This window comes from Chiloscyllium plagiosum, chromosome 19 (genome assembly GCF_004010195.1).
Source record: "Chiloscyllium plagiosum isolate BGI_BamShark_2017 chromosome 19, ASM401019v2, whole genome shotgun sequence".
Classification (NCBI taxonomy): Eukaryota; Metazoa; Chordata; class Chondrichthyes; order Orectolobiformes; family Hemiscylliidae; genus Chiloscyllium; species Chiloscyllium plagiosum.
Genome location: NC_057728.1, coordinates 69,850,930 through 69,877,681, shown reverse-complemented (window position 1 = coordinate 69,877,681; position 26,752 = coordinate 69,850,930). Strand labels below are relative to the sequence as shown.

At 41.9% G+C, this 26,752-nt stretch overlaps 1 protein-coding gene across 1 annotated transcript in view; it reads left to right on the top strand.

Annotated features, from left to right (window-relative positions):
- The window catches only part of pdgfc (platelet derived growth factor c), a 408,768-nt gene that overhangs the window by 97,320 nt on the left and 284,696 nt on the right, over positions 1-26,752 (top strand). The window contains exon 2 of the mRNA XM_043708811.1: positions 25,820-26,029. Coding sequence (XP_043564746.1) covers positions 25,820-26,029 — 210 coding nt within the window. The remainder of the gene's footprint in view (positions 1-25,819; positions 26,030-26,752) is intronic.

Sequence of the window (26,752 nt, the reverse complement as noted above, 5' to 3'; positions counted from 1 at the left end):
CTATTGAATGATGGTCAGGCTTGAGGGACCAAATGGTCTACTTATGATCTAATTTGTTATATTTATATGTTGATAGAGCACCATGATGTCAATGGTGAGGAAACAGAGTATGTGGCAAGGACCAAAGAGAATTGCTTCTGCTTGTTCAACAGACTATTACACAGTAGATCAAACTCAAATTAACTTGGTGCTGCATAATTCTGAACAAAATTATGAAATATCTCCCTCAATAAAGTTCATGTTAAAACAGATTCTTTAATGATTTGATTAATTGACTTGTTGCAGTTTGTGTAAAAAGTTAGAAAACGTAATACTTTAAAATGCACTTTTAGAAGGCTAATCATTCAAACATGTTTTGTTTCAGTCCAAATATTCATTCTTTGTGTGGTCTAGCCCGACTTAAATCTTCAAATTGTTTAGCAATACTCGTATAATGTGACAAGCCTTAAATGGAATAGTTCTCAATATTTTGGAATCTTAGATTCAGCTGCATAGGACACACACTGCACAAGTCACATAAGGGGCCTTATATTTTATTGTGGATTGCTGTTTATTTGGTAAATATATTTTCTGGTATTGGATACCTGAGACAATTTTCATTGTAACATTTCTGTTTGACATGATCATTAGTTTTATCCCATAACTTGATGGGATAAAACCTGGGCTACGTGGAGATGAAGATTCTGAAAATATTCCTTGTCATCTGCAATTGAATTTCTCAATAAGCTTATTTGGACACTAATTTAAAAAAATACAGAAGTAGCACAATCAGGAAAAAAGACTGACTTGCATTTAAGTACGGCCTGTCAGAATCATTAGTCATTTTTAATGTTTGTTACAGCTGAAGTATTTTTGAATTGTAAAATTTTGTAATTTAGGGTATGTAATGACTGATTTGCCACAGCATTCCACAAACCAGATATGAGGCCACTATATTCTTCTTTGAGGTGCTGCCATGGAATCGTGTAAATGTGACTGCTTTCTGAGGTAAAGCTTTGTTTTGAAGTTCCAATGAGGTGTATTCTGCCAGCACTGCTGTTTGGAGTGAACACCTTGTTTACAGTGGTCACAATTGTTTATAGTGATCATTGTTTGATTACAGTGATCAATTGTTTAGAATCATCACTATTGCTCACTAACCAGTCTTTGCAATGGCTACCATTGTTTACAATGATCATTGTGGTTAAAGTTGTTTGAGACAATCATATTTGCAGTGATATGTTACATTTGTCAAATCTGTTTTTATACTAATGAATTGAACTAAATTAGCTTTATTGTCACGTATACTTAAATGAGTACAGTGCAAAGTTTACAACTCGCCACATTACGGTGCTTTCTTAGGGACAAAGGTACCTAGTACAGATTCTTAAGAACAAATTCTTAAGGGGAAAGACATGGAAAATAAAGAAATAAAAATTCTAATGTTACATATCATAGGAATAAATTAGAAAAATAAAGAGATAAAAGTTTCAGAATGACAGTCTTTCCAACCGAGTGCATAATGGCACCTAGCCTTCACTGACTGAAAGAACAATCACTTCTGCCTTGGCACTACCTGTGCTGGACTCACCAATGTTGGAGTCACCACACTCTTTGCTACTGGGCCCACCTTGCTGACTCTATTGAACCCACACTCGCCATGCACCCAGGCGTCCCCAGCTCCACTGCTGCTGCTACCTTGCCGATAACCAAAGTCCCTGCTCTGGGCCTACATTGACTGTAACCGGAAGTCCCTGGCTCCACTGCTGCCTTGATGATGTCAGACGTCCCCGCTCTGGGTAGAACATACTGCTGCCGCTGCCACACCTGTGCTAGGCCCTGCTCTGGGCCCACTGCAACCAGGAGTCCCTGGCTCCACTGCCAGGCCAGGCTGCTGCACTAAGAGTAGCTGTAGATGTCACCTTGTTGGCACTGCCATCTTTCAGAGGCCGCTGTCGCCACCACTGCTGCCCCCAATAATTGGAGGAGCTCTGTTACCACTGTCGCCGGTCCAAAATGGCAGGTGGATGTCCTTGCTGCCACTGTCTCCAGTCGCTGAAAGAAGCCACATCCACGCAGTCTGCTCTTGCTACCATGCTGATGCTGCCGACCAACCTGCCATAGAAAAATTTAAAAACAAAAATGGAGAAATAAATTAACAAAAGAAAGAAAAAAAAAGCAGAAGCAAAAAGAAAAAGAAAGCAGCAAATGGGAGCAGATGACCCCGGCACAGCCCGACTATGCTGCCGCCATCTTTAGTTGAAAGGTTCGTGCTCAGGAAAGCTGATCCATTTCAGTATGGAGGGGAAATCCTTTGCCTGTTTGTAGTATCAAAAACATCACAGACACGTACATATACACAGCAGTGACATATCTCTCAAATATACCCTAAAAATCTGTTGCTGAAATTCAGCATGTTTGTCCTTTATGGTGCGCGTATTTGAATCACAGTGGGGGAAAAAAATGGTGAAGATAGTGGAAAGTTTAAGAAGTCAGGTTTCAGTGATCCATTTGACTTTCCTTCCCTCCCATTTATTACCTAATGTTTATCTGCACAGTTTTTAAATAACAAACGAATTTACTTCAGAATATTTGTTCAAAATGCTATGAAAGGTATGGCATCAATTTAATATTTTTAACTGAAAATATATGTTATGATTTTAGATGGTGACCTTTTGGTTCTGCTTTGATAAGGACGATCGTGCACTGGGCCACAGTTTGATTTATATAATATGTGGTGATGGAGTGGCTAGGATTCATGACGTAACTTTCTCATCTTAACAAAGTTGTCAAGGTGATACATTCAGATATGGAAACAGACAGCAGAGAAAAAGATGTTTTGTTTCTGTGAAAAAAATGGAAGTTAATCATATAAATGTAGAAAATTAAAGATGCCTGCCTGTTAATCACGTCTCAAATAATTTGATGTGCCAGTTAAGCTGTGGCATTGGTGGAGGCTGGGGTTAGAATTACTTAAAGATTCAAGGACATGCTGCATTTTAATTGTGTTTCTCATGGAAGAGCAACATTAGCAGATGCTAAACAGGAAGGAAAACCAACGGAATTGGTGAGTAATGAAAGAGGATTTTGAAAGTGGAAATAGATGTGGCAAGTTGGAGGGAATCTTGAGAGAACATTATCAAGCATGGCATTAGGCTCTAAGAAGTGTGTTTAACTTAGAATTTAGAATCCCTACACTGTGGAAACAGGCCTTTTGACCCAACAAGCAAATGCGAGGTCTTGTACTTTGGAAAAAAGAATACAAGCATGGACTACTTTCTAAACGGTGAGAAAATTTGTAAAGCCAAAGTACAAAGGGATCTGGGAGTGCTAATTGAGGATTCTCTAAAGGTAAACATGCAGGTTGAGTCCGTGATTAAGAAAGCGAATGCAATGTTGTCATTTATCTCAAGAGGGTTGGAATATAAAAGCACCGTTGTGCTCCTGAGACTTTATAAAGCTCTGGTTAGGCCCAGTTTGGAGTACTGTGTCCAGTTTTGGTCCCCACACCTCAGGAAGGACGTACTGGCAGTGGAGCGTATCCAGTGGAGATTCACACGGATGATCCCTGGAATGGTAGGTCTAACATGTGAGGAATGGCTGAGGATCCTGGGATTGTATTAATTGGAGTTTAGAAGATTAAGGGGAGATCTAATAGAAACTTACAAGATAATACATGGCTTGGAAAGGGTGGACGCTAGGAAATTGTTATTAAGGGCTACGGGGAGAATGCGGGTAAGTGGAGTTGAAATGCCCATCAGCCATGATTGAATGGCGGAGCAGACTCGATCGGCCGAATGGCCTTACTTCCGCTCCTATGTCTTATGGTCTTATGGTCTAAGTCCACATCGATCCTCTGAAGAGTAACCCACCCAGCTCCATTCCCCTACCCTCTCATCCTGTATTTACCCCTGACTAATGCACCTAACTTACACATCCCTGTACACTATGGACAATTTAGCATGGCCAATTCACCTAACCGCACATCTTTAGATTGTGGGAGGAAACCGGAGCACCCAGAGGAAACCCATGCAGACACGGGGAGAATGTGCAAACTCTATACAGTCGCTCAAGGCTGGAATCGAACCTGGGTTCCTGGTGCTGTGAGGCAGCAGTCCTAACCACTGAGCCACCGTGCTGCCCTAAATTAAAGTTTAGATCTTTAATGCATCACTAAATTGCTTAGAAATAGGTACAGTACAACATTGAATTTGAATGGTTAACTCTGTTTCTGTATCTACAGAACCTGTCAGACTTCCTGAGTTTCATTAGCACTTTGTTTTTATTTCAGACTTCCGGCATCCACTGAACTTTAATAAGGCTATACATGGCTGTGTCCACTTGAGAATTCAAAATTCCAAATAACAATGATAAAATATTTTGAACCTTCATCATAGATGTAGAATCCCTCCAGAAAGATGGGTCCATCTGGTCTACACTGACCCTTCAAAGGGTTCAAAGCCCTTCAAAGGCTACTCTCTGAATGGAGACTTCCATGGCTGATACACCTAACCTGCAAATCCCTTGGATACTTTGGGGCAATTTATCATGGTCAATCCACCTAACTTAAAAAGGGGGAGAATGTACAAGGAGTTCACATAACTGGGGCAGCAATGATTAACACTGCTATCACACATCAACAATAACCCAGGATTGATCCTAGCCTTGGGTAGAATGCTCCTTGGACAGTCAGTGCAGACTTGATGGACTAAATGGTCTCATTCCACAGAGTAGGGATTCCATGAAGTGTTATTTTGTAAGAAGCAGCCATTTGGCACATTGTATCCACACTGGCTTAAGAAAAAAAATAAGTGAAGCTAACAAATGCATGAGAGATAATTTTGTTTTTTGTGGACATTAAAACCAGAGAAATGGGCATCATTTGTTGTGGGTTTAGAAGAAGTCAGCATAGTAACAACTCTCAGATTGGTCAGTTCTCAATTCAACACAAATCCTATGAAGGGAGTGAAACAGAGAAGCAGGAAGTCCTCTAGAATTTAGCTGCGTAAAGTTATGCAACACTGATCCTGTAAATTTAGCTGCATAAATCTCTCCCCTTTCTTCATAAAGTGGAAACAGGCGATTTGGCCCATCAAGTCCACACTGACCCTCTAATGAGCATCCCACCCAGATGTGCACCTCTACCCTATCCTTGAAACCCTGAATTCCCCATGACTAGCCCACCTACCTTTTACTATAAATTCTGTGTCCTATGATCCTGCCCTATGAGCTGCCTGACAAAGGAACAGCGCTCCTTTGTACTTCCGAATAAACCTGTTGGACTATAACCTAGTGTTGTGTGATTTTTAACTTTGCCCATAGTGTCCAGGCTAGATGAACAATTTAGCACAGCCAGACCATGTAACTGCACATCTTTTGACTGTGGGAGGATATCAGAGGAAACCCATCCTCATGGGAATGTGCAAACTCCACACAGACAGTCACTCAAGGGTGGAATCAAACCCAGGTCCCTGGTGCTGTGAGGAAGCAGTACTAACCCATGAGCCACCGTGCTGCTGTAGATAGATGATCCCTTGTTCCATTGTTTTTTTTAATTTGTTCTGATCCGAATGGACTCTTGTGTTTCTTTTATGTAATGTTTATGTCCTCATAAGTCTCACAGGTTCATGCTTCATTGACAACAAACTTCTATTAGGTTAATCAGACTGTGATCTCAGAACATCCCTGTCGAGGAGAATTATAACTTTTGAAATCCAGTCAAACATCCATCATGACACCATGGAGAAACGGTAACAAAACCTTGAGGGAAATGGCATGACCAGATACAACTTTTCTTCTTAACACACACCTGTCCATAAAAGCCGTCCAACAATTATTTTCTTGCTTGAACTCTTACTGACATCTACAAACTGCTTTATTTTAAAGCTATGATGAGGAAGTGCTGGTATTGGACTGGGGTGGACAAAGTAAAACATCACACGGCACCAGGTAATAATCCAACAGGTTTATTTGGAAGCACTAGCTGTCGGACTGCTGCTCGTTTGTCAGGTAGCTAGTGGGGCAGGATCATAAGACACAGAATTTATAGCACAACATCATAGTCTCATGCAACTGTTACAATAAACCTAGATTGCTGCTCAGTCTTTCATCTTTTAGAATGAGCTGCAGGTTTTGATAAATTAATACGTAAATCCCAAAACTTCTTTCAAGTCACATTCCCGAGATAACTTATGGTTTAATTTTGAAAAAGTGACATCTCAACTCAGGCAATGCATGAAGGGTGTAAGTTTAGAATCTGGATGTATGCCAACATTGAGTCCGACTGGTTCTATTTCCAAAGTAGGAAATGATAAAATGGCACATGGATTGACTGCCTGCAGATTGTGTGCTTTTTGAGCAAAATAGAATGTATCTGCAAATACAATTCTGCAAATGTGCTTGTGTCTGAGAGAGAGTATGTATATGAGAGAGGATCTGCATGAGTGTGTGAGGATGTAAGGGTGTGTGTGCATGTGTGTGTGAGAATGTATAATGTAGTGGGGTCACCTGTAGTGTGACACGAACCCCAAGTCCCAGTTGAGGCCATCCTCATGGGTATCGAACTTGGCTATCAGCCTCTGCTTGGTCACTCTGCGTTGTTGCGTATCCCGAAGTCCGTCTTCGAGGATAGTCACCCAAAGATCCGATGTCGAATGTCCCTAACCACTGAAGTGCTCCCTAAATGGGAGAGAACATCCCTGTCTGGCGATTGTTGTGCAGTGTCATTCATCCGTTGTCGTAGCGTCTGCTTGGTTTTGCCAATGTACCATGCCTCGGGGCATCCTTGCCTACAGTGTATGAGATAGACAATGTTGGCTGAATCACATGGGTACCTGCTGCGTACAAGGTGGTTGGTGTCCTGCAACCCATTCTAAAAGATGAAAGACTTAACAGCAATCTGGGTTCAATATATTATAACAGTTGCATGACATTATGATATTGTGCTATAAATTCAGTGTCTTATGATCCTGCCCTACGAGCTACCTGACAAACGAGCAGCACTCCGACAGCCAGTGCTTCCAAATAAGCCTGTTGGACTATAAGCTGGTGTTGTGTGATTTTTAACTATTTTAAAGCTGAAAGAGTGGACCTTAAAAAAAACTTTTAAATCATGACAATTATACAAATCTTATCCAACTTTCAAGGGCAATTTTATATACCTGCTCAATTTCTGATTCCCACTTTGAGGCCTAACAACACCGCAAATGCCTGTTTGACTAAGCACTAAGCCCAAAACTGCTGGCTGAGTTCAGGTTTCCTATCGATGTTAGTCATGTTCCACCCTTCCCCTATTGTGAAAAATTGGATCTATCAGAAATAGGAATGCGACTTATGCAAGGAGACTCTGCTTGCCATTTTTACAGATATGTAGAGGCTTCCTAACTCTGAAAATTCAGTCATGAGTTACTTAGATTAGATTACATTGCAGTGTGGAAACAGGCCCTTCGGCCCAACAAGTCCACACCGACCCGCTGAAGTGCAACCCACCCATACCCCTACATTTGCCCCTTACCTAACACCACAGGCAATTTAGCAAGACCAATTCACCTGACCTGCACATCTTTGGATTGTGGGAGGAAACCAGAGCACCCGGAGGAAACCCACGCAGACACGGGGAGAACGTGCAAACTCCACACCCGGGTCTCTGGCAGTGCGAGGCAGCAGTGCTAACCACTGTGCCACCGTGCCGCCCACAAAATGGAGAGACCATTCATCCCAACCAGCTCTATTTACAGAAACTGAGTCAGTCTCATTCTACTGCTTGATCCCTGTAGGCCATGCAATTGATTTGCATTTCCACCACCCTTATCACGGACAGGGTTTTCCAAGTCATTGCCACTTGCTATGTTATAAAAACGTTTTTACAGTTCCCCTGAATCTCTTGCTCAAAATCTTAAATCTGTGCCCCCTATTCCTTGTAGCATAAGCTAAGAGAAACAGATTTTCCTTTCTACTCAATCCAAAGTTATCACAATCTTGTTCAGGTGTCTCCCCGTATCTGCGGATATGCTTTCCAAGACCTACCGTGATGCCTGAAATAGCAGATAGTAGCGAACCTATTCATTTAAATGGGAAACTTACCTCACTGGCAGCCCCCTGGTTCCTGATCCTGGTATTTTCCATGTAATATTTTCCGGCCACAGCAAACCGCGGATAACTGAAACAGTGGAAGCTGATTCTGTAGATGCGGCAATAGCCCTGTACATCACAATCAAAATACTCTGCTGTCTCTTTTGCTTCCAAGAGAATATTCCCCGCTTCTCCAGTCTTAAACTCCCAATTATAAACTTGCAGCCCTGGAACTATTATGATAAATTTCTTCTGCTTGGTGTCAAGAGCCCAAGAATTCTTGACAAAGCTGAGCAGGATTGAGTTGCCAGGAGAAGATAACACTTCAAGATGATTTTGACAAGTTGAGTGAGTGGGCAAACACATGACAGAAACTGTATGACGTGACTAAATGTGAAATTACACACTTTGTGAAAAACAGAAAGAAGGAGTATTATTTAAATGGTGGTTTATTGGAAAGCATGGATTTACAAAGAAATCTAGTGACTCGTGCACCTGTCAATGAAAGACAGACAGAGCAACAAACAATTATGAAAGCAGATATGAAAGCAGATAGTACATGGGCGTTCATTGCAAGAGGATTTGAGCTCAGAAGTAGGGATATCTTACTGCATTTGAGAAACAACGGCTGGATTACTGTGTGCAGTTTTGGTCTCCCTATCTCAGAAATGATATGCTTCCTATAGAGAGTGGAAATCTGCTAGACCAATACTGGGGGATAAAAGCAGCTTTGACAAAGAGTCAGTTAGACTCGAAACATCAGCTCTTTTCTCTCCTTACAGATGCTGCCAGACCTGCTGAGATTTTCCAGCATTTTCTCTTTTGGTTTCAATACTGGGGAATGTCAGGATTGTCTTTCAAAGGAGAGATTGTTTCAGCTGGGCCGCTATTCACTAGAGTTTAGAGATGAGCAGGGATCTGATTGAAATGTCTAAAACTCGAACAGGGATGGACAGAACAGATGCAAGGAGCATGTTATCCCTATTGGGCAGTCTAGAACCAGGTAGCAGTTTCAGGAAAGGGGATAGATCATTTAGAACTGAGATGAGGAAATGTTTCTTGAGTCAGCGTATAATTAACCTGTGGAATTCCCGACTGCAAAAGGCTATGAAAGTCAAGTCACTGAATATATTCAAGGCAGATAGATTTTAAAGGCACCAAAGCATATGGTGGGGGAGAAAGTGGGAAATTACATTGAAACAGAGAATCAAGCATGGTCATATTGAATGGTGAAGCAAGATTGACAGGCTGTATGGACTACTCCGGCTCCGAGTTTCTATGTTTTTATGACAGGCCCTTCTGAGCGAGCCTATCTTTTGTATATCATGCACTCAAACAAGGTTCCCATAGTTTTTTAGACAATCCTTTCATTCTCTGGAACTACTCTTTTAACAATTTATTCTAACCTGTTAAGTCCCGTGGAAACTCTGATGTTTTGCCAGTTTTTCCAGTTCCAATGCATACATCTGTTATCTCCAAGCCATGTAGATAAGGCTGGCCTGATTGAACACAGACAGGACAGTGCTGCTAAATATCTTTACTTGATAGGCCCCTCAGGAGTTTCCACCAAACAAATTCCCAAGGAAAGGAGAAGTGTTAGAAATTTTAATTCCCAAATTGGGCAGGTGGGCATTGCATTCTGAAAAACTGAAAACTCAACCTGGGCCGTTCTTAACTGTGATACATTCTTTCCTAAACCCTCCTCCCTTCAATCCTCGTCCTCCCTCTTCCCTGTTCTCCCCTCTCCCTTTTGCTGACTTCTGCCGATGATGGTGTTTATCGTGATTTTACTGTGCGAACTGTTATTGAACAAGGGCATGAGGAGCTATGTCACAGTGACATCAGATCACATGACAGTGCAGCCCGAGTCTGTAGGGTACAGAAGATGTCCTCTGTTACAATCTCTTGAATATTATTACTCTTTTCAAAGCTTGTTAAGAGAGTATTGACCTCGTTTTAGTACACAGTGGCAATGGTGACCAATGTAACTGGAGGTAAGTGACAAGAAATATCCTAAATGAAACATAGTTACATCATAATCCTACAGGTGAAACATAAAGCTAGTGATGTGTAGAGAGGAACATCCTGTACAAAACCTGAAGTCACATGAGAAAGCCATAAACCAAATCAATCATGATGCTTATGAAATTCTTCTTCATCAGAAAGAGAAGGGGATAACCACACAAAGAAACATAGCAGAGAGAAAGACCCAATACAAATGGTTACAAATGAAGTACCTCATTATATATACAATAATGATGGTGAAGGTCTTGCTTTTAATGGACCCTCTGGAAAACACAGACAGTTCAGACCAGGCAGTCTGCTGCGTCCTAATACACCAGCAATTTCAGAAGCCATTTTGCTGCACATGTTGAACCCAGACAAAGACTAGATTCCCTACAGTGTGGAAACAGGCTATTTGGTTCAAGAAGTCTATACCGACCCTCCGAAGAGTAACCCATCCAGACCCATTCCCCTACATTTACCCCTGACTAATGCACCTAACACTATGGGCAACTTAGCATGGCTAATTCACCTAACCTGTACCTCTTTGAGTTGTGGGAGGAAACCCCTTCAGACACTGGGAGAGTATGCAAACTCCGCACAGACCGTCGCCCGAGGCAGGAATTGAACCCGGGTCTCTGGCACTGTGAGGCAGCAGCACTGATCCACCATGCCATCCCACTAAATCCCCTACTTCTAGAGACACTTCCTTAAATACTCTGGGAGGTAAATTTATGGGACCTGGGAATTTGTTAACATTTAATCCCACAAATTTCCCCAACACCATTTCCCTCCTACTGTTTTCCTTCAGTTGGGACATCTGTGGCACAGTTGAAGAAACTGCAAAATACCAGGATGTAATTAAGGCCTTCAACGTCTATTTCAGCTGAAAATGAAATTCCATTCGACGCAAATTCTAAATATATGCAAATTTCATTAAGTATAAATTCTAATTATTGCAACCAAGAGCAAGATGATTCTCCTATGAAGAAGTTATGTTATTTTGCAGATAATTGAATCTTGAAAGAGGGCATCAAAGAGTATCATTTTGTAGTGGGAATGCCAAAAGAAGCTTTATCAGAATCTTTACAGCCTAAACAAGAAGCTTATTGAATCACTAAAGGCGCAGTTTATCAGACAGGCTGAACATCATAGGCAGAACAGACTTCTTGTCCCAGATAATTGGATAAGATCTTTTACTCCAGCCCACTGACTCAAATTCAGTTAATCTTAGGTCTCCTAAAGGGCCAGGAAAATAGTAGCCACAAGGGGAAAAGAACCATCACTCTCACCACTGCTTCTTGCCTGCATCCTGACAGAAAGCTCCACACTGACACCAATATTGTCCAGCCAGCAATGCTGAATGCCACGCATTGGCGCTGAATGTGCCATGAGGTAGACTAATTTCAAGTGGGTTGTAAAAGCAGGAATTGAAGGTTTCAATCGAGAATGAGAAAGTTTCTGAACAAATCACCTCAGTCAGCAACTGTCAAAGAGGTACATGATACTGAGGACCAAGAGATGTTCTACTTAGGGGAAGTAGTAGGTAATAAAGTGTAGTAATCGATTAAAAGCTATCCAGGAAAATATATATGTATAAGTCCAATTTGTTTCATGCCAATATCTGATATTCAACAGCATCTTTATTTTCTGTGTAGAGTGAGGAAAGCTCATCTCCTACCATCCATCCTCCCCACATTCTACAGAGGGTTCATTGAGAGTACACTGAGCAGCTCATCACTGCTTGGTTTGGGAATTGCACCGTTTCAGATCGTAAGACTCTACAATGGATAGTGAGGACAGTTGAGAGGATCATTGGGGTCTCTCTCCCCTCCATTACAGACATTTATTCCACATGCTGCATCCGCAAGGCTAAGAGCATTGTGGAAGACCCCGCACACCCCTGACTCAAACTCTTCTCCCGCCTGCCATCTGGCAGAAGATACCAGAACATTCGATCTCTCATGACCAGACTGTGCAACAGTTTCATCCCACAAGCCATCAGACTCCTTAACACTCGATGATCATACTCTATTCTATCTGCAATTCTTTGCATGACTTTTCAAATTGTTACTAAAACAATGGTTTGGTAATTCATTATTACATTAATTTTTCCACAATGAAAAGACACATTGATGGAGGAGTGAGCAGTTAGTTGATGAAAACTTTTTTTCAATTAAAGAGTGATGATCTTAAGTGTGAAAACAACTATGTTGAGTTAAGGGAAATAGATTAGATTAGATTACATACAATGTGGAAACAGGCCCTTCGGCCCATCAAGTCTACACCGCCCCGCCGAAGCGCAACCCACCCATACCCCTACCCCTACATCTACCCCTTACCTAACACAACGGGCAATTTAGCCTGGCCAATTCACCTGACCTGCACATCTTTGGACTGTGGGAGGAAGCCGGAGCACCCGGAGGAAACCCACGCAGACACAGGGAGAACGTGCAAACTCCACACAGTCAGTCGCCTGAGGCGGGAATTGAACCCGGGTCTCTGGCGCTGTGAGGCAGCAGTGCTAACCACTGGGCCACCGTGCCGCCCATAAAAATAAAAAAATCTTTATTCACATATTCAGCAAAGATGGTAGTAAAGATGTTAAATGTTCATGATTCAATATTAACTGCAAAAAGGTACCATGAAAGAACTTTGTGGGGGAGGGTGTGTAGGGTGAAGGGTTAATTATACAATGCTTTGTCACAAGGAGCTATTTCACAGTGTTGTGGGATTATATGGCACTAGAGCCTGAAGGTGTTCTCTGTCTGTGTCAAAAGAGAGGGTAATTGGCTCAGAAAGACAGGAGATAGGGGTGGGAGGAAGTACTGTCATGTTGGGAGAATAACAGTAACTGAGATGGGCTATGTCGTGTTGTTTGGAAACATTGATTAATGCCAGTGATGGTTCAGGATGGGTTAAGATCATGATTAGGTGAGAGGATGGAATACAGGCCAGCAACTGTTCATGTGTTTAAAATATGAGACCTTGAGGAACATTTCTACTTCTCATGGTTCACGTCTGAGTTGGAGGCATATGTATTTTTTTAGAAACCATTGACTTTGACTGCAGCTTGAAGTGATTCCTTTAAAAGCTGCCTATTAATAGGCATGTTTTGTCCTGACTTCAGTTGTGGCTAGTTTTGTTTACGGAATGTATTAGTGTCCAGTTTTGCAGAGGGGACTTCAAACAAGCATTCTGCCTCTTAAACTATGCCATAGACCTTCTGCCTCTGTTAGTCTCAGTCACTGGAAGCTGATGTTTCTGCAAAAACCAGTGTGGAGGGTGAGGCATAATGAACTTGTGCATCCATTCTGCAATTGGAGATCATGCAGCATCTGAAAATGGGTGCTGTGTGGACAATCATCTGCGTTAGTAAATTCTTATTATGCAAACCTTACTGTCAGATTATTAAAATGTAGTATCATGGGAGTTGACTTGTTATAATTGTTACATGTTTCATTTTCCAATCTGGGGTACATTGCAGTGGTAGCAAGTAGAGAATGTTGTGTTTCCTCATGTGGTATTTCGACAAGGAGAGAATTTAAAAGGTAATACTTAACCCCATACTTTAGTTGAGTTCAACTTAAGAAACATAAGAAAAACAGTTTTCAGTCCTCTCTGTCAGTATTTAACAGACTCGGGCTGATTTATACCTCTACTTCATTTACTCTCCTTTGTTTCATATCCATTGACACTCTTATTGAAGAAGAATCTATTGCTCTTAGTTCAAGCTATCTTGGTTGACCCAGCATCTACACCCTGATTCAAGAAAACTGGAAGCAGGTTTGTTGACCCTGTTCCTGGGCACTAGAAATCATGACTGCCAGCTAAGCACAGATCCAGCAATAAACAGCAATGGTGCCCTGAAATGAAGAGTACTAAGGGTCCTTATCAGACCAAATCATGTGAACTGCAGGATCCATTTAAACGCCCAGCTCAACTCATGTCTCTAGGCTGCTAGGATTTTGCCCTTTCCAATGTTCAGATGTCGATTCTGGAGGGAGGGATGTCTTTTTGGATGGGAATGACAAAGGGAATCCATGACTTTCTGACTGTAATTTGGAAAATTTTGGAAGTATTCAGGCCACTTTTTGAGTTGTCACTAACAGTCTTGTTAAGGACTGCTGATTAGGCATCTCAAGATGCCAGTTAGATCACATGCTAAGATGAGAGCAAACAAATTTAGAAGTCTGTGTCTGAATTTAGTGCAGGAGTTTCATTGCGATACCAATATAGCGTTGACCTGAAACCACCAACACAAGGATTTTGCCAGTGTTAAATGATTATTGCTGTGTCCCTTTTAGATGCAGCGATGTTAAACTTAGTCCCTACACAGTTTTCATGGACATTTAATTAATATTTCATTGTGATGTAGCAGAAGTTAGAATTTATTACAATACACTGAAGACTCTTTGCACTTTAGTTTCCTTTTCTTTTTAATAGCAAATTTAGCTGCAGAGTTCCATTGCTCGCCATCTGATTTCACCTCTATTTGGGGGTGAGTTCATCGCTGACTAGGAACCTTGTCAGCACTGCTTTGTGAAACCAAACTTAAAAAATTATGTTAGTCAGCGTTGATACGGAAGATGAGGGAAGTAAACTGATACAAAGAGATAGACTACTATTTTTAAGCAGACTACAGAATAACTTCCTGCTGTATCAAGATTGGTTCAATCTACTCAATTTCCATGATGTGGAGGTGCTGGTGTTGGACTGGGGTGGAAAAAATCAGAAGTCACACAACATCAGGTTATAGTCCAACAGGTCCATTTAAAATCACAAGCTTTCAGAGCGCTGTTTCTTTGCCAGGTGAACGCCATCTGATGAAGAAGCAGTGCTCTGAAACCTTGTGATTTTAAATGAATCTGTTGGACTGTATTAAAAATCACATAACACCAGGTTACAGTCCAAAAGGTTTAATTACAAGCACAGAGTGTGAATATGTTCATAGTCCAACAGCTCTGGGAATGAAAGATCTCTGAAAACTGGCAGAGCTCAGAACAGCTGCTGCAAACCGTGTTCATGAAAGCTAGTGCAGGCAAGAAAATCCAAAGAAGATTCAGGCAGGCTGCTCCTCCTGTCCCATCCAGAGGTTATGTTTGAACCAGTGAGGGCCAGAAGGGATTTGCTGTTTTTTTGGTATGAGAGGAAGAAGCCAGCAATCAAACACATGATGTGAAGCAACGCAAACAAGCAGCAGGAATGTGGTGGCCAGAACCTGGATATAATGGCAGGAGCTGTTTATTGGTCTTGCTAAGTCAGGAAAGGTGGATGATGTGTCACTTCTAGTTGTCTGGTGCCATTCGTAACATTCTCCTGCACAGACTCCTCAGAACAATGCACCGAGCAATTCCAAACATTTGTTTCTTTCCAGACTTGTGCTTAAGTATCCATTAGAACAGCCAAAATTCTCATTCACCCTCAGTGCTATCTTGAACCCACCTCTCACTATCACCTACCACAAGTTATCAATCTTTCACATCCTCATTATACCTGTCACACTCAACAGCTCCACTTTCTGTCATTGCAATGCACAAGTCCAGTGAGTGAGAGAAGAACAGAGGGATCTGCAGCAATAGTTGCCCTGAATAAATTGGAGAAGGATGACATTGAAAAAACTCTGTTGAGGGATGCAGATCACTCAGCTGGATGCCAAGCCCCAGATGTTGTTCTTGAAAGTGAACATATGCAGCCTATGTGTGCTTCTGTCATCAGTCAACATTTCCAGAAACAATGTGTATCCTTGGACCGAGTGAAGGAGTTCATCTTTACCATATACGCCACGATGTCTCAGGCATTTGACATATGATGAGAGATTGAATCCATTAGGATTGTACCAGGGATGTTTAGAAGAATAAGAAGGATCTCATAGAAGCCTATAAAATTTTAACAGAACTAGACAAGTTAGATGTTGGGATGATGTTCCTGATGGTGGGAGAGTCCAATACCAGGGGTTATTGTTTAAGAATAAAAGATAAAGCTTTTATGACTGACTTGAAGAGAAATTTCTTCATCCAGAGAGTGTGCAGTGTGTAAAATTCACGAACACAGAAGGTGGTTCAGGCCAAAACATTGTGTTTTAAAGAAGGAGGTAGATATGACTCATGTGGCTAAAGGGATATGGGGAGGGCAGGTTTAGGATATTGTGCTGAATGATCAGCCATGATGATACTGAAGGCGAGCTGAAAATGTGTTGCTGGAAAAGCGCAGCAGGTCAGGCAGCATCCAGGGAACAGGAGAATCGACGTTTCGGGCATAAGCCCTTCTTCAGGAAGAAGGGTTCATGCCCGAAACGTCGATTCTCCTGTTCCCTGGATGCTGCCTGACCTGCTGCGCTTTTCCAGCAACACATTTTCAGCTCTGATCTCCAGCATCTGCAGACCTCACTTTCTCCTCAAAGATATTGAAGGCAAAGCAGGCTCAAGGAATTGAACAGCCTAATCCTGTTTCAGTCTTCTATGTCCCGATGTTTACTCTGATGACGACCATCATAGAAAGAGTGGTCACCTCTATGAAAAATCAGATGTGGTAAGCAACTAGATTCATGTTGGCCTTGCCTTTTGCAGTCATTGATTTAATGAAATACAACAAAACACTGCTTATTCCTTTGCTCACCTCCAAAGACTTATGACAGACCCAATATCTCCTGCCCTGATGATCAAATGTGTTTCAGCATGATGTAGGTGAGGAAGTTTTGTGCAACTGTCTTATGCTACATTATCGAGGGGATATTGTTGAGGCCTTCATTATTTTATTTTTATATTTTTATCAGTTTTAGTTTGGAGTTATGAACTGTGAGCTGAGAGTTGAAAGTGACCTTTGTACTGTGAGCAAAAGCTTCTTTTCTTTAAAAAATTCAGAAAAACTAATACAGACGAACCTGGATTATCTGAAGGTTGCGGGTAGGGAGTATTTCATTTGGTTAGTCAAATTCCGGATAACATAGTTTAACCAAGCATTGGGACCTTGTGATCTTGACAGATAATCTGATATTCAGATAATCAAATGCCAAATAATCGAGGTTCCTCTGTATTTGCTTGTGAGGCCAGGCCTGGAAGTTGGTTGCAGTTCTGTTGATGTTTCAGTTCCGATGATGCATTATGCTCACATACATGGCAGATGTTAAATGTTAACTGGAGCCTCGAGAGACGAACTAAGATTGAACTGGTTTGAGATGTGTTTAAGTCAGAAAGGTTGTGGCTGTGAAAGCTAAAGTGTGGAAATTTGATTGCTCCCTGGTTATTCCCTCATTATCAACTCATTGAAAGTTTGGAGAATGGGATTGGTTGTAAGCATGAAGTGAATACTCCTCCTAGTCTGGAAGCTAATTGCATGCATTGGTATCTTCAGAAACCAAACAAGTTGCAATCCCATGTGTGTGTGAGATCACGGATCATGAGTCTGCATAAGTAAACCGACCAATAATATCTCTTTCTTTTCTGTTGATTTATCCATTGACTGTGTCTGTTTATCTGTCTGTCTTTGTGTGAGTGGAGATTAAAATCAAAGAAGACTGCTTTTAAATCATAGATACTAATTGCATTATCTTGTTGTTTACATTTGCTTTGCTAAAACTACAGCAGCATTGATAAATTGTTAATTACTTTGTTTAAGCTATTAATTTGGTGCTTAGTATCAGTTATTCACGAAGCCTGGTACTGGTTATTGAAGGGGTCTGGTTATAAATCATTGAGGTCACATTGGAAGATCATTGAATGTTTGAGTTTTACTGTATTGTGAATACAAGAATAGGGAGGTGATTTAAATTGGCTGTCTTTTGTGTTGTAAACTGTCCATCACAAGTATGAGCATGTTAGAACAGGGGAAGAAACAGCTGCCTTCTGGCTCCTCGGCAGCTCCAAGGCCTGTACTATGTGGAAGCATTAGGAAGTGAATGAGTGACATAATTGTTTTACAATGCTATTCGCATTAAACTGATGTCTATGTCTATGGTATGATGATGTTCATTTCAACTAATGAAAGAATTTATTTGAATTTCTCATTCACTTGGCCTCTACTTGGTTGAATTCTCCATTCTCTCTGACCAGTGGCCTGCAAGTGATTGATATGATTGAAACTGGAGTCACAGGTGGACAAGATAGTGAAGAAAGCACTTAGTATGCTTGCCTTTATTGGTCAGTGCATTGAGCATAGGAGTTGGAAGGTCATGTTGTGGCTGGTGGTTAGGCCACTATTGGAATACTGCATGCAATTCTGGTTTCTCTGCTATAGGAAGGATGTTGTGAAATTTGAAAGGCTTCAGAAAGGATTTACAAGGATATGGCCAGAGTTGGAGTGTTTAAACTATAGGGAGATGCTGAATAGACCAGGGCTATCTTCCCTCGAACGTCGGAGACTGAGGAGTAATGTTATAGAGATTTATAAAATCATGAGGGGCATGAATAGAATAAATAAACAAAGTTTTTTTCCCTGCAGTGGAGGAGTCCAGAACTACAGGACTTAAGATGAGAGGGGAAATGCGTATATGGAATGAGCTGACCGAGGAAGTGATGGAGGCTGGTACAATTACAACATTTAAAAGGCATCTAGACGGGTACTTGAATAAGAAGGGTTTAGTGAGATATGGGCTAAATACTGGCAAATGGGAATAGATTTATTTAGGATATCTATTTGGCATGGATGAGTTAGACAGACTGGTCTATATATCCCTATAATTCTAATGAGGAAGAAAAGTTGTGAATGTTGGCTTGTTGACTGTTGGAATGAATTTTGTTTGAGGCGAGACACAAGCAGGTCTCCAGTGGTGCTATTAGATAGTTTAACACACACCAGTAAGGTAAAGATGAGGCCATTGCAGGCTTTTCTGGTATACCATAGCCACATTGATGCTGATTTGCACTGTTCTACCTTCCCTTTCTACATCTGCTAAGAGTCTGAAATACTCCTTGCCAACCCCATGGCTTGCTCATTCACTGCACTGTCCTCATGCTGCTCTTGTTAAACAACCTCCTTTCTGTTTCTGGGAAGGTTCCCCACAAGAATCTTCAAACAGACCATCAGAGGGTAGTCAAGGAGCCTCTCACTGGCATTCTGTGGAGGAAATTAAACCTGTGGGCCATTTTTCTGTCACAAGGTGAATGCTTCATCTCTGTTTCAAGACTATCAAGCACAGACATACATGATCACCTTCTGATGGTTGCAAACTGTTTGAACACAGAGGAGTGAAATCCATTGTGATTGATGAAGACTTCACGCTAGCATATTAATTGCCATAGGCATACATTCAGTGACTTGCTGTACTTATAGGAACTCAACCATTGAAATGCAAACAACAACCCTCTGTGTTTCACTGACCTCATCTCTGACAAAGTGGCTATCAGCAAATACTTAAAAACAAGGCATTGTGACCTGGGACATGCATTTATGAGGAGCAGATTGTGAAATCATTAAGCTGTCACTAGAAGTAAGGAGCTTGGGGCAAAGGAATTCAGGCTGTGGTGAATTTGATGGCCACTGGTTATTCATGCTCAACTGGCTGTTTTAGAACAAAGTCTGTTGCAGGCAATTGTAGATATCTGTTATTACCTACCTTGAAAACTGGGGCTTTATGAGGCATTGTTGTCCTGTCCTGTCAAGGAATCTGATCTTCTGTCTTTTTATCTTATGCTGTATGTGTCCCTTCCTTTGAACTGGAGCTTTGAATTAATCCCCTTGACGTATGTGGCTATAGTAACAGTGGCTGCTGTTAGTGTTGTTGTTCCTCTAGAAGTCCCTCCCAAACCTCACTACCTCTTTACTTCACTTTCCTTCCTTAAGATGGCAATTAAGGCCTACCTCTTTGACCAAACTTTTGCCAACCAGCCTAGTTTCCTGTATATGGCTCATGTCTGTTTTTTTAAAGTGCTTTGTTTTATTAAAGCTGCTATATAAATTCAGTTTATGGTACAATTTAAAGAATTCAGTAGTGCACATCATTGGCAGAATTTAGTGCCCTCTCCCTGAGGTGACTGATACTTAATCAAGTGACATGATGCTGGGAGGGGAACCTGCCCCCTTTCCACCTCTGTCTCGCTTCCACCTTGGTGCTGAGGCTTGTGGATAGCGTTCCTGCATTGGCACAAATTAACATTCAATAATCAGTGTTTGTGACAGTCACCACAGATGCCCATCATGCAAATTCTTTCACAGGAGTACATCTTGTTGAAAATGTCCAGTTGCAGGCCCTGCCACTGAACGGGAGGTGGGGGGAGGGCTGCTGAGAGCCAGCCTCACTTTCCTTTGATCCCTACCCCATGATGGACGGTTTCATCCTCTGCTAGATGCATGAACGGTGCCTATAACTGTTTCTACTGGTGCTGCCAGCAGTAGACAATCACCACCCTCCTATTGGTCAATGCCTTTAGGTGGTGGCAGGATTTCTACTCCCACCGTCTTTAATTGTACAGTAGTATGTTCAGCAGTTCATTTAGCAGGCTTTTCTGAGAGGACATGACACCAAGCTCCTGTTGAGTTGACAGCCAATTGCTGAGAACTCCATCACCTCGATTACACCCTGCACATGTTTAATCTATGTGTAATCATGGGTTGATTTTTTTTAGATATGCAGTGACAGGTTTGGGGCTGGGGAAAATATTATGGAGCTTCATAAGGTATAGTCCCCACTTCATTCCCAGAATTGGGAAATTTTTCCATGGGAAGCAGATAAGACCATAGGAGTGGGCCATTCAGCCCTTTGAGCCTGCCCCACCATTCAATAGCATCATGGCTGACACAACATTTCCTTCATCAACCTGCCTGCATTTTCGCCGTAATGCTTGATTCCCCTTCTAATCAAGAATCTATTTCGGCCTTAAATATACACAGTCTCTGCCCCATACAGATTACTTCAAGTAGGAAATTTAAATAGTTAAGGCCCCAAATAGGGATACTTTTGTGACACTGCTGCTATTTTGTTGATGGCGGAGCAATCCCTGCCCTCTGTGTCAGTCACCAATTTCCTACTTAAAAGGACTTACCTGGAGTATTAGTGGCCTTCATTTTCAGTAGCAGAGGGAGTGGTGTGAGTGAGGAGCTGAGGGGGAGCGGTGGAATTGTGCTCTGGGAAGGTGAGTGAACTGATATATTTGGGCAGCAACAGAACCCGAGACACTACACGTGTCTCCCACCCACCCTCCTCTAACCAAAGGAAAAGGGACTCTGTGATGTGTTGTTAAGGTAAGGATTTTCTATATTTGTTATCATGTGATTGGTAAAAAGTTTTTTTATTTCCTTTCTCATTCATCTAAATTTAGCTTATGATTAAAAATAGCAGGAGATCTCAGACCTCTGTTATGCTCCTGTTGCTCAATGTGGGAGCTCAGGGATACAGCTGATGTTCCTGACTCCTTCATGTACAGGAAGTGTGTCCAGCTGCAGCTCTTGTTAGACCTCATGATGGCTCTGGAGTTGTGGATGGACTCACTCTGGAGCATATGCAATGCTGAGGAGTCCAGGATAGCACGTTTAGTGAATTGGTCACACCGCAGATTAGGATTACTGAGGGAGAAAGGGAATGGGTGACCAAAAGGCAGAGAAAGAGCAGGAAGGCAGTGCAGGTGTCCCCTGCAGTCATCTCCCTTCAAAATAGTTTTGGATACTGTCGGGGGGAGATGGCTCACCAGGGAAGGCAGCAGTAGCCAGGTTCATGGCATCGTGGCTGGCTCTGCTGTACAGAAGGGTGGGAAAAAGAGTGGAAAGGCTACAGTCATAGGGGATCCAATTGTAGGAGGAGTAGATAGGTGGGTCTGTTGTCAAAAACAAGACTCACAAATGGTATGTTGCCTCCCAGGTGCATGGGTCAGGGATGTCTCAGATCGGCTGTAGAACATTCTGAAGGGGGAGGGTGAACAACCAGCTGTTGTGGTGCATACAGGCACCAATGATATAGGTAATAAACTGGATGAGGTCCTACAAGCAGAACTTAGAGTGTTAGAAGCCAGGACCTCAGAGGTAGTAATCTCCGGATTGCTACCAGTGCCACGTGCTAGTTAGAGTAGGAATGAATGCATGGCTTGAGAGATGGTGCAGGAAGGAGGGGTTCAGATTTTTGGGACATTGGGATTGGTTCTGGGGGAGGTGGGACTATTACAGATTGGACAGTCGACACCTGGGCCGACTGGAACCAGTGTCCTTGGGGGTGCTTTTGTTGACGATGTTGGGGAGGGTTTAAACTAATGTGGCAGAGGGATGGGAACCAAATGGGGAGGTTAGTGGACAGTAAAGAGGTAATAACTAAAGCCTGTAAGGAACTAGATAATGAAGTCAGTGTGACTAAGTGGAAGAGCAAGCAAGGAACAGATGATGAGGTACCCCCAGTCATAGTTTGTGCTTTGTTTAGTACATTTAAATATTTTGTCACACTCTAAATTCTGCTCATTTCTGTTTTTTTTTTACCTTGGACGTTATAGTCGTAGTGTCGTAGAGTTATATAGTACGGAAACAGACCCTTCAGTCCAATTCATCCATGCCAACCAGATATCCTAAACTGATCCAATTTAAATTGCCAGCAATCGTGCCATCTCCATCTAAACCCTTCCTATTTATGTACCCATACAGATGTCTTTCAAATATTGTAACGTTCTTTACCCCATTCCCCTCAATCCGTCTCTCTCTCTCTCTCCCCCCGCTCCTCCACCTATCTTATTCTCCTCAATCCCATGTGCCCTATTGGGCACACCCTACTGCCATTGGGAAGATTCCCTCCCTCACTGAGTCAATTGAATGACCACCCCCCAATGATTCTGAACACCTCGATTCAATCCGCCCCCAATCTTCTCCACTCGCAGGAGAACGTTTCTGGCTTCTTCCAGTCTTTCCTTGAGAACTGAAGACGAGAATCATAGAGAGGAAGGATGCTTCTATACAAGGTGTGACTTCACTCAGACACTTGACACTTTCTCAAAGTTTGTTCCCTCTAATCTTGAAGGGGGCATATTTCTGACCAGGCAAGCAAAGCCAAAGGCAAATGGCAACTGTGGCTGAACAGCTAATGTGCACAAACTATCCTTTCTACACACTAGTCTTGCGTCTCTTCTCTGAACTGCTTTCAACACATTCACATTCTTCCTTAAATAAAGAAATCAATGCCATGCAATACTCCAAATGCCATGTTAAGATGATCTGGGGTATCTTTGTCACACAGAGTGTGATTTTGCTACACACAATGGACTACCATGTTTCCCAAGTTGTAACAGTGTTGTCATTTCAAAACAGCTTTGATGCTTGTTACACATTCCCGGGTGTACTAGATTGATCAATAGGATTTTGTATATGAAGACAATTAGGGACATAGAAAAAATGTAGGAAGATGCAGCTGAGGTAGAAGGTCAGCCGTGTCATACTGAGGGGATGGGTCAAAGGGCCTAGAGTAACCCTGGCTCCAGGTCCTGAGATCTCCTCATTTTTCTCTATCAAGATCCAACATAAACCTAACACCTTTGAACAAGTGTTGTTAGCCGTCACAAAATCTCCTCCTTTGGGCATTCACTTTCAGATTATATGCGATAGTATTGTGGACCTTTCAGGTTGAAGTAGAAATGTCAAAGCATGTTTTTGTTTGTTTTCTTCTGAGGGTTGTTAGCCTAGCCAACCCAGGATAATGTTAGGAAATGATAAGTTGGAGATAATTAGAAAATATAGTGCACTTAGTTTTCAGCAAACGTATACTTTAAGTGAGATATCAACATCAATTGAAATAGAAACTTCTGGTGCGACTTTCCTCCCACAGTCCAAAAATGTGCAGGTTAGGTGAATTGGCCATGCTAAATTGCCCGTAGTGTTAGGTGAAGGGGTAAATGTAGGCGAATGGATCTGGGTGGGTTACGCTTCGGCGGGTCGGTGTTGGGCCGAAGGTTCTGTTTCCACACTGTAATTAATCTAATCTAATCTAATCTAATCTAATCTAATCTAATCCCGTTTCTTAATATGCCATTAGAAGACCAATGCATTCAGTAGTTGAACTACTCAAGTTCAAAACTTTGCAAGTAGCGGTTAATATGTGTCAGTTATTTTTGTATTCTGTTTGCAGTTAATGATGCTGTGCATAGAATAGTGCCTCCATGGACAATATTATGAAAAGTGTTTACCTTGAGCAGCAAGTATACTATTGCATTCAGAAGTACATTTTAACCTAGTTATCCAAATTTTGACATAACAATTTAAGCAATACTTTTTAAAAATCTGTTATATACTGATATACTGTCTAAAATTTTGAACAGGTAGCTGGTTAACAATCACGAGTCAGAATAGCAAAACTAAAACTTCCCTTTGGTCTTAGATGAGTCCATATATCACAATTTGTCCTGCACTGGTCTTCAGTATGCCCACCAATTGGGTAGTTCAATATAAAGTTTATCACTTACTGCTTTGACTAGATGTCTCTCAATATCCCTTGCCCTATCAGCAATTCCAGGGCTAATCATTGTCAGACAGGAAAACTTAAGTAGTATTATATTTCCTTCCATATACAACCTATGTTGTTTCACTCACTGCAGACTATCTAAATCTTTGGTTAATCTTATGAGATGCTACATTTCTTGCTAGTGACAATATAGGACACGAAGTAACGTACAGAGGATAGATCCGTTTGCATTTGGGCCAATTCAGAAAAGGGTCTATCAGCTGATTGCTGGGATGGGGGTTTGCCTTCATAGGTGTGCTTGAGCAGAGTGGGCCTATCCTGATTGAGGTTTTGAAAAACAAGGCGTGATCTAATTGAAACAACGATTCTGAGGTAGCCCCACAGGGTAGACGCTGAGAGGATATTTCCCTGTGGGGAAGTTGCACAATTTTAAAATAGTGAGTCTCCCATTTAAGATGGAATTGATGAAGAAGTTCTTCTCCCAGAGGATAATTATGTTTGGAATTCTCTTTCCTGGAGAGCATTGAAGGCTGGATCATTGAGTCTGATATATCTTTTGTTCAGAACCAGCATCGTGAGAGGTAGACAGGAAAGAAGACCAAGACTTATTGGCTATGACATCATGGAATGGTTCAAGGGGCCAGAGGCAGGGCCCTGTTACTTACTATTTCTCCTGTGATTGAAGATGATGCACTAATCTGCTTTGTACAATTGGAGATAACGGAGAAAAATTTAGAAAGAATGAGAAAGGAAAGGAAAAGTGAACGCTCTTCAGTTTAATCTCAATCATCAGATGGGAATCTGTCAAGATGAGTGTGAATGCCCACTAATACCCATCTAATTCTGTCCATAGATGTTGATCTGATTACAGTCATTTCCCACTGGGCAGTTGTTTCCAAAATGGGCACCAGGATTATTCATCTAATAGAGAACAAGAGAGAGAGAGCAGCACCAAACAGTGTTCAGAGGCTAGAGAGGGATTACAGAGTTTCCCCTCTCAAAGTATGTGAGAAGTTATAGTCAAAAATAATTTAGGGTCTTCAGTATTCAGAAGCAGAAGAGATTTCAGTGAGAAAATCAAGCAAATTGCAAAAGCAGAGACAAGAGAGACATTAAATTCACTCTGTTTTTTCAGTTGTAGTACTTCTTTGATTTTCAGAAGATCTTGATCTGATTCTGACATAGCTTCTCAACTAGCTTTTGAGTTCTTAACACTTTTACTTAGATTAGATTACTTAGATTACTTACAGTGTGGAAACAGGCCCTTCGGCCCAACAAGTCCACACCGACCCGCCGAAGCGCAACCCACCCAGATCCATTCCCCTACATTTACCCCTTCACCTAATACTACGGGAAATTTAGCATGGCCAATTCACCTAACCTGCACATTTGTTTTTGGACAAGGTGGCCAGACAGGAAGAAAACGTGGAGGCGACATTGGTCTCAAAGCAGCCATACACTCACTACCCAGCAGGGGGCAGTGGATGGAAATCAGGAGCAGGTTCCCAAGTTGGCTTCATCCTGACAGAGATGAACACAAAAACACAGCTTGCAAGTGGGACATGTCATCTGTGTGGATCAGTGTGCCATCTGTTGCAGAACTCAACCATCAAGGTAGTTATGGAGCTGGTTTGGTTTTAACGTGGGTTTGAGCTCTGTAGCACAATTGCACTGTAGCCACTGTTAGAGAATCTCAGTCACATTAGGAGGAACAGATTCCAATAATAAAATTGACAAGTAGATGGGGAGAGGTCAACAGAAGGACAAGAATCTGTTAAGGTAATCTCTTTAGTTTGGCAATTGAAGAATTTGGCTGGAGAATGCCTACTGTAGCACATTGTTTAGCAATGACTGATTCTCAGCTTATATCCCTGGGATATTAAATATGATCAGCAGCATCTACATTGTCCCAATCACCATCATAATCTTTTGAGAATTGATGAGAAATGGTCAGAATTTCTCATTTTACAGTACCAACCAATATACACAAGATGTTACTACACTGGTAAAATTAAGCCAAATGGGTCAAATTCACCTTATCTTCCTCACACCCTGCCACCTGTAAAAACGCCATCCCATATTCCCAACTCCTTCGCCATCGCCGGAGGAGGACCAGTTCCAATACCATACAACCCAGATGGCCTCCTTCTTCAAAGATCACAATTTCCCCTCAGACGTGGTTGACGATGCTCTCCACCGCATCTCCTCCACTTCCTGCTCCTCCGCCCTTGAACCCCGCCCCTCCAATCGCCACCAGGAACCGAACCCCACTGGTCCTCACCTACCACCCCACCAACCTCCAGATACATCGTATCATCCTTCGTCATTTCCGCCACC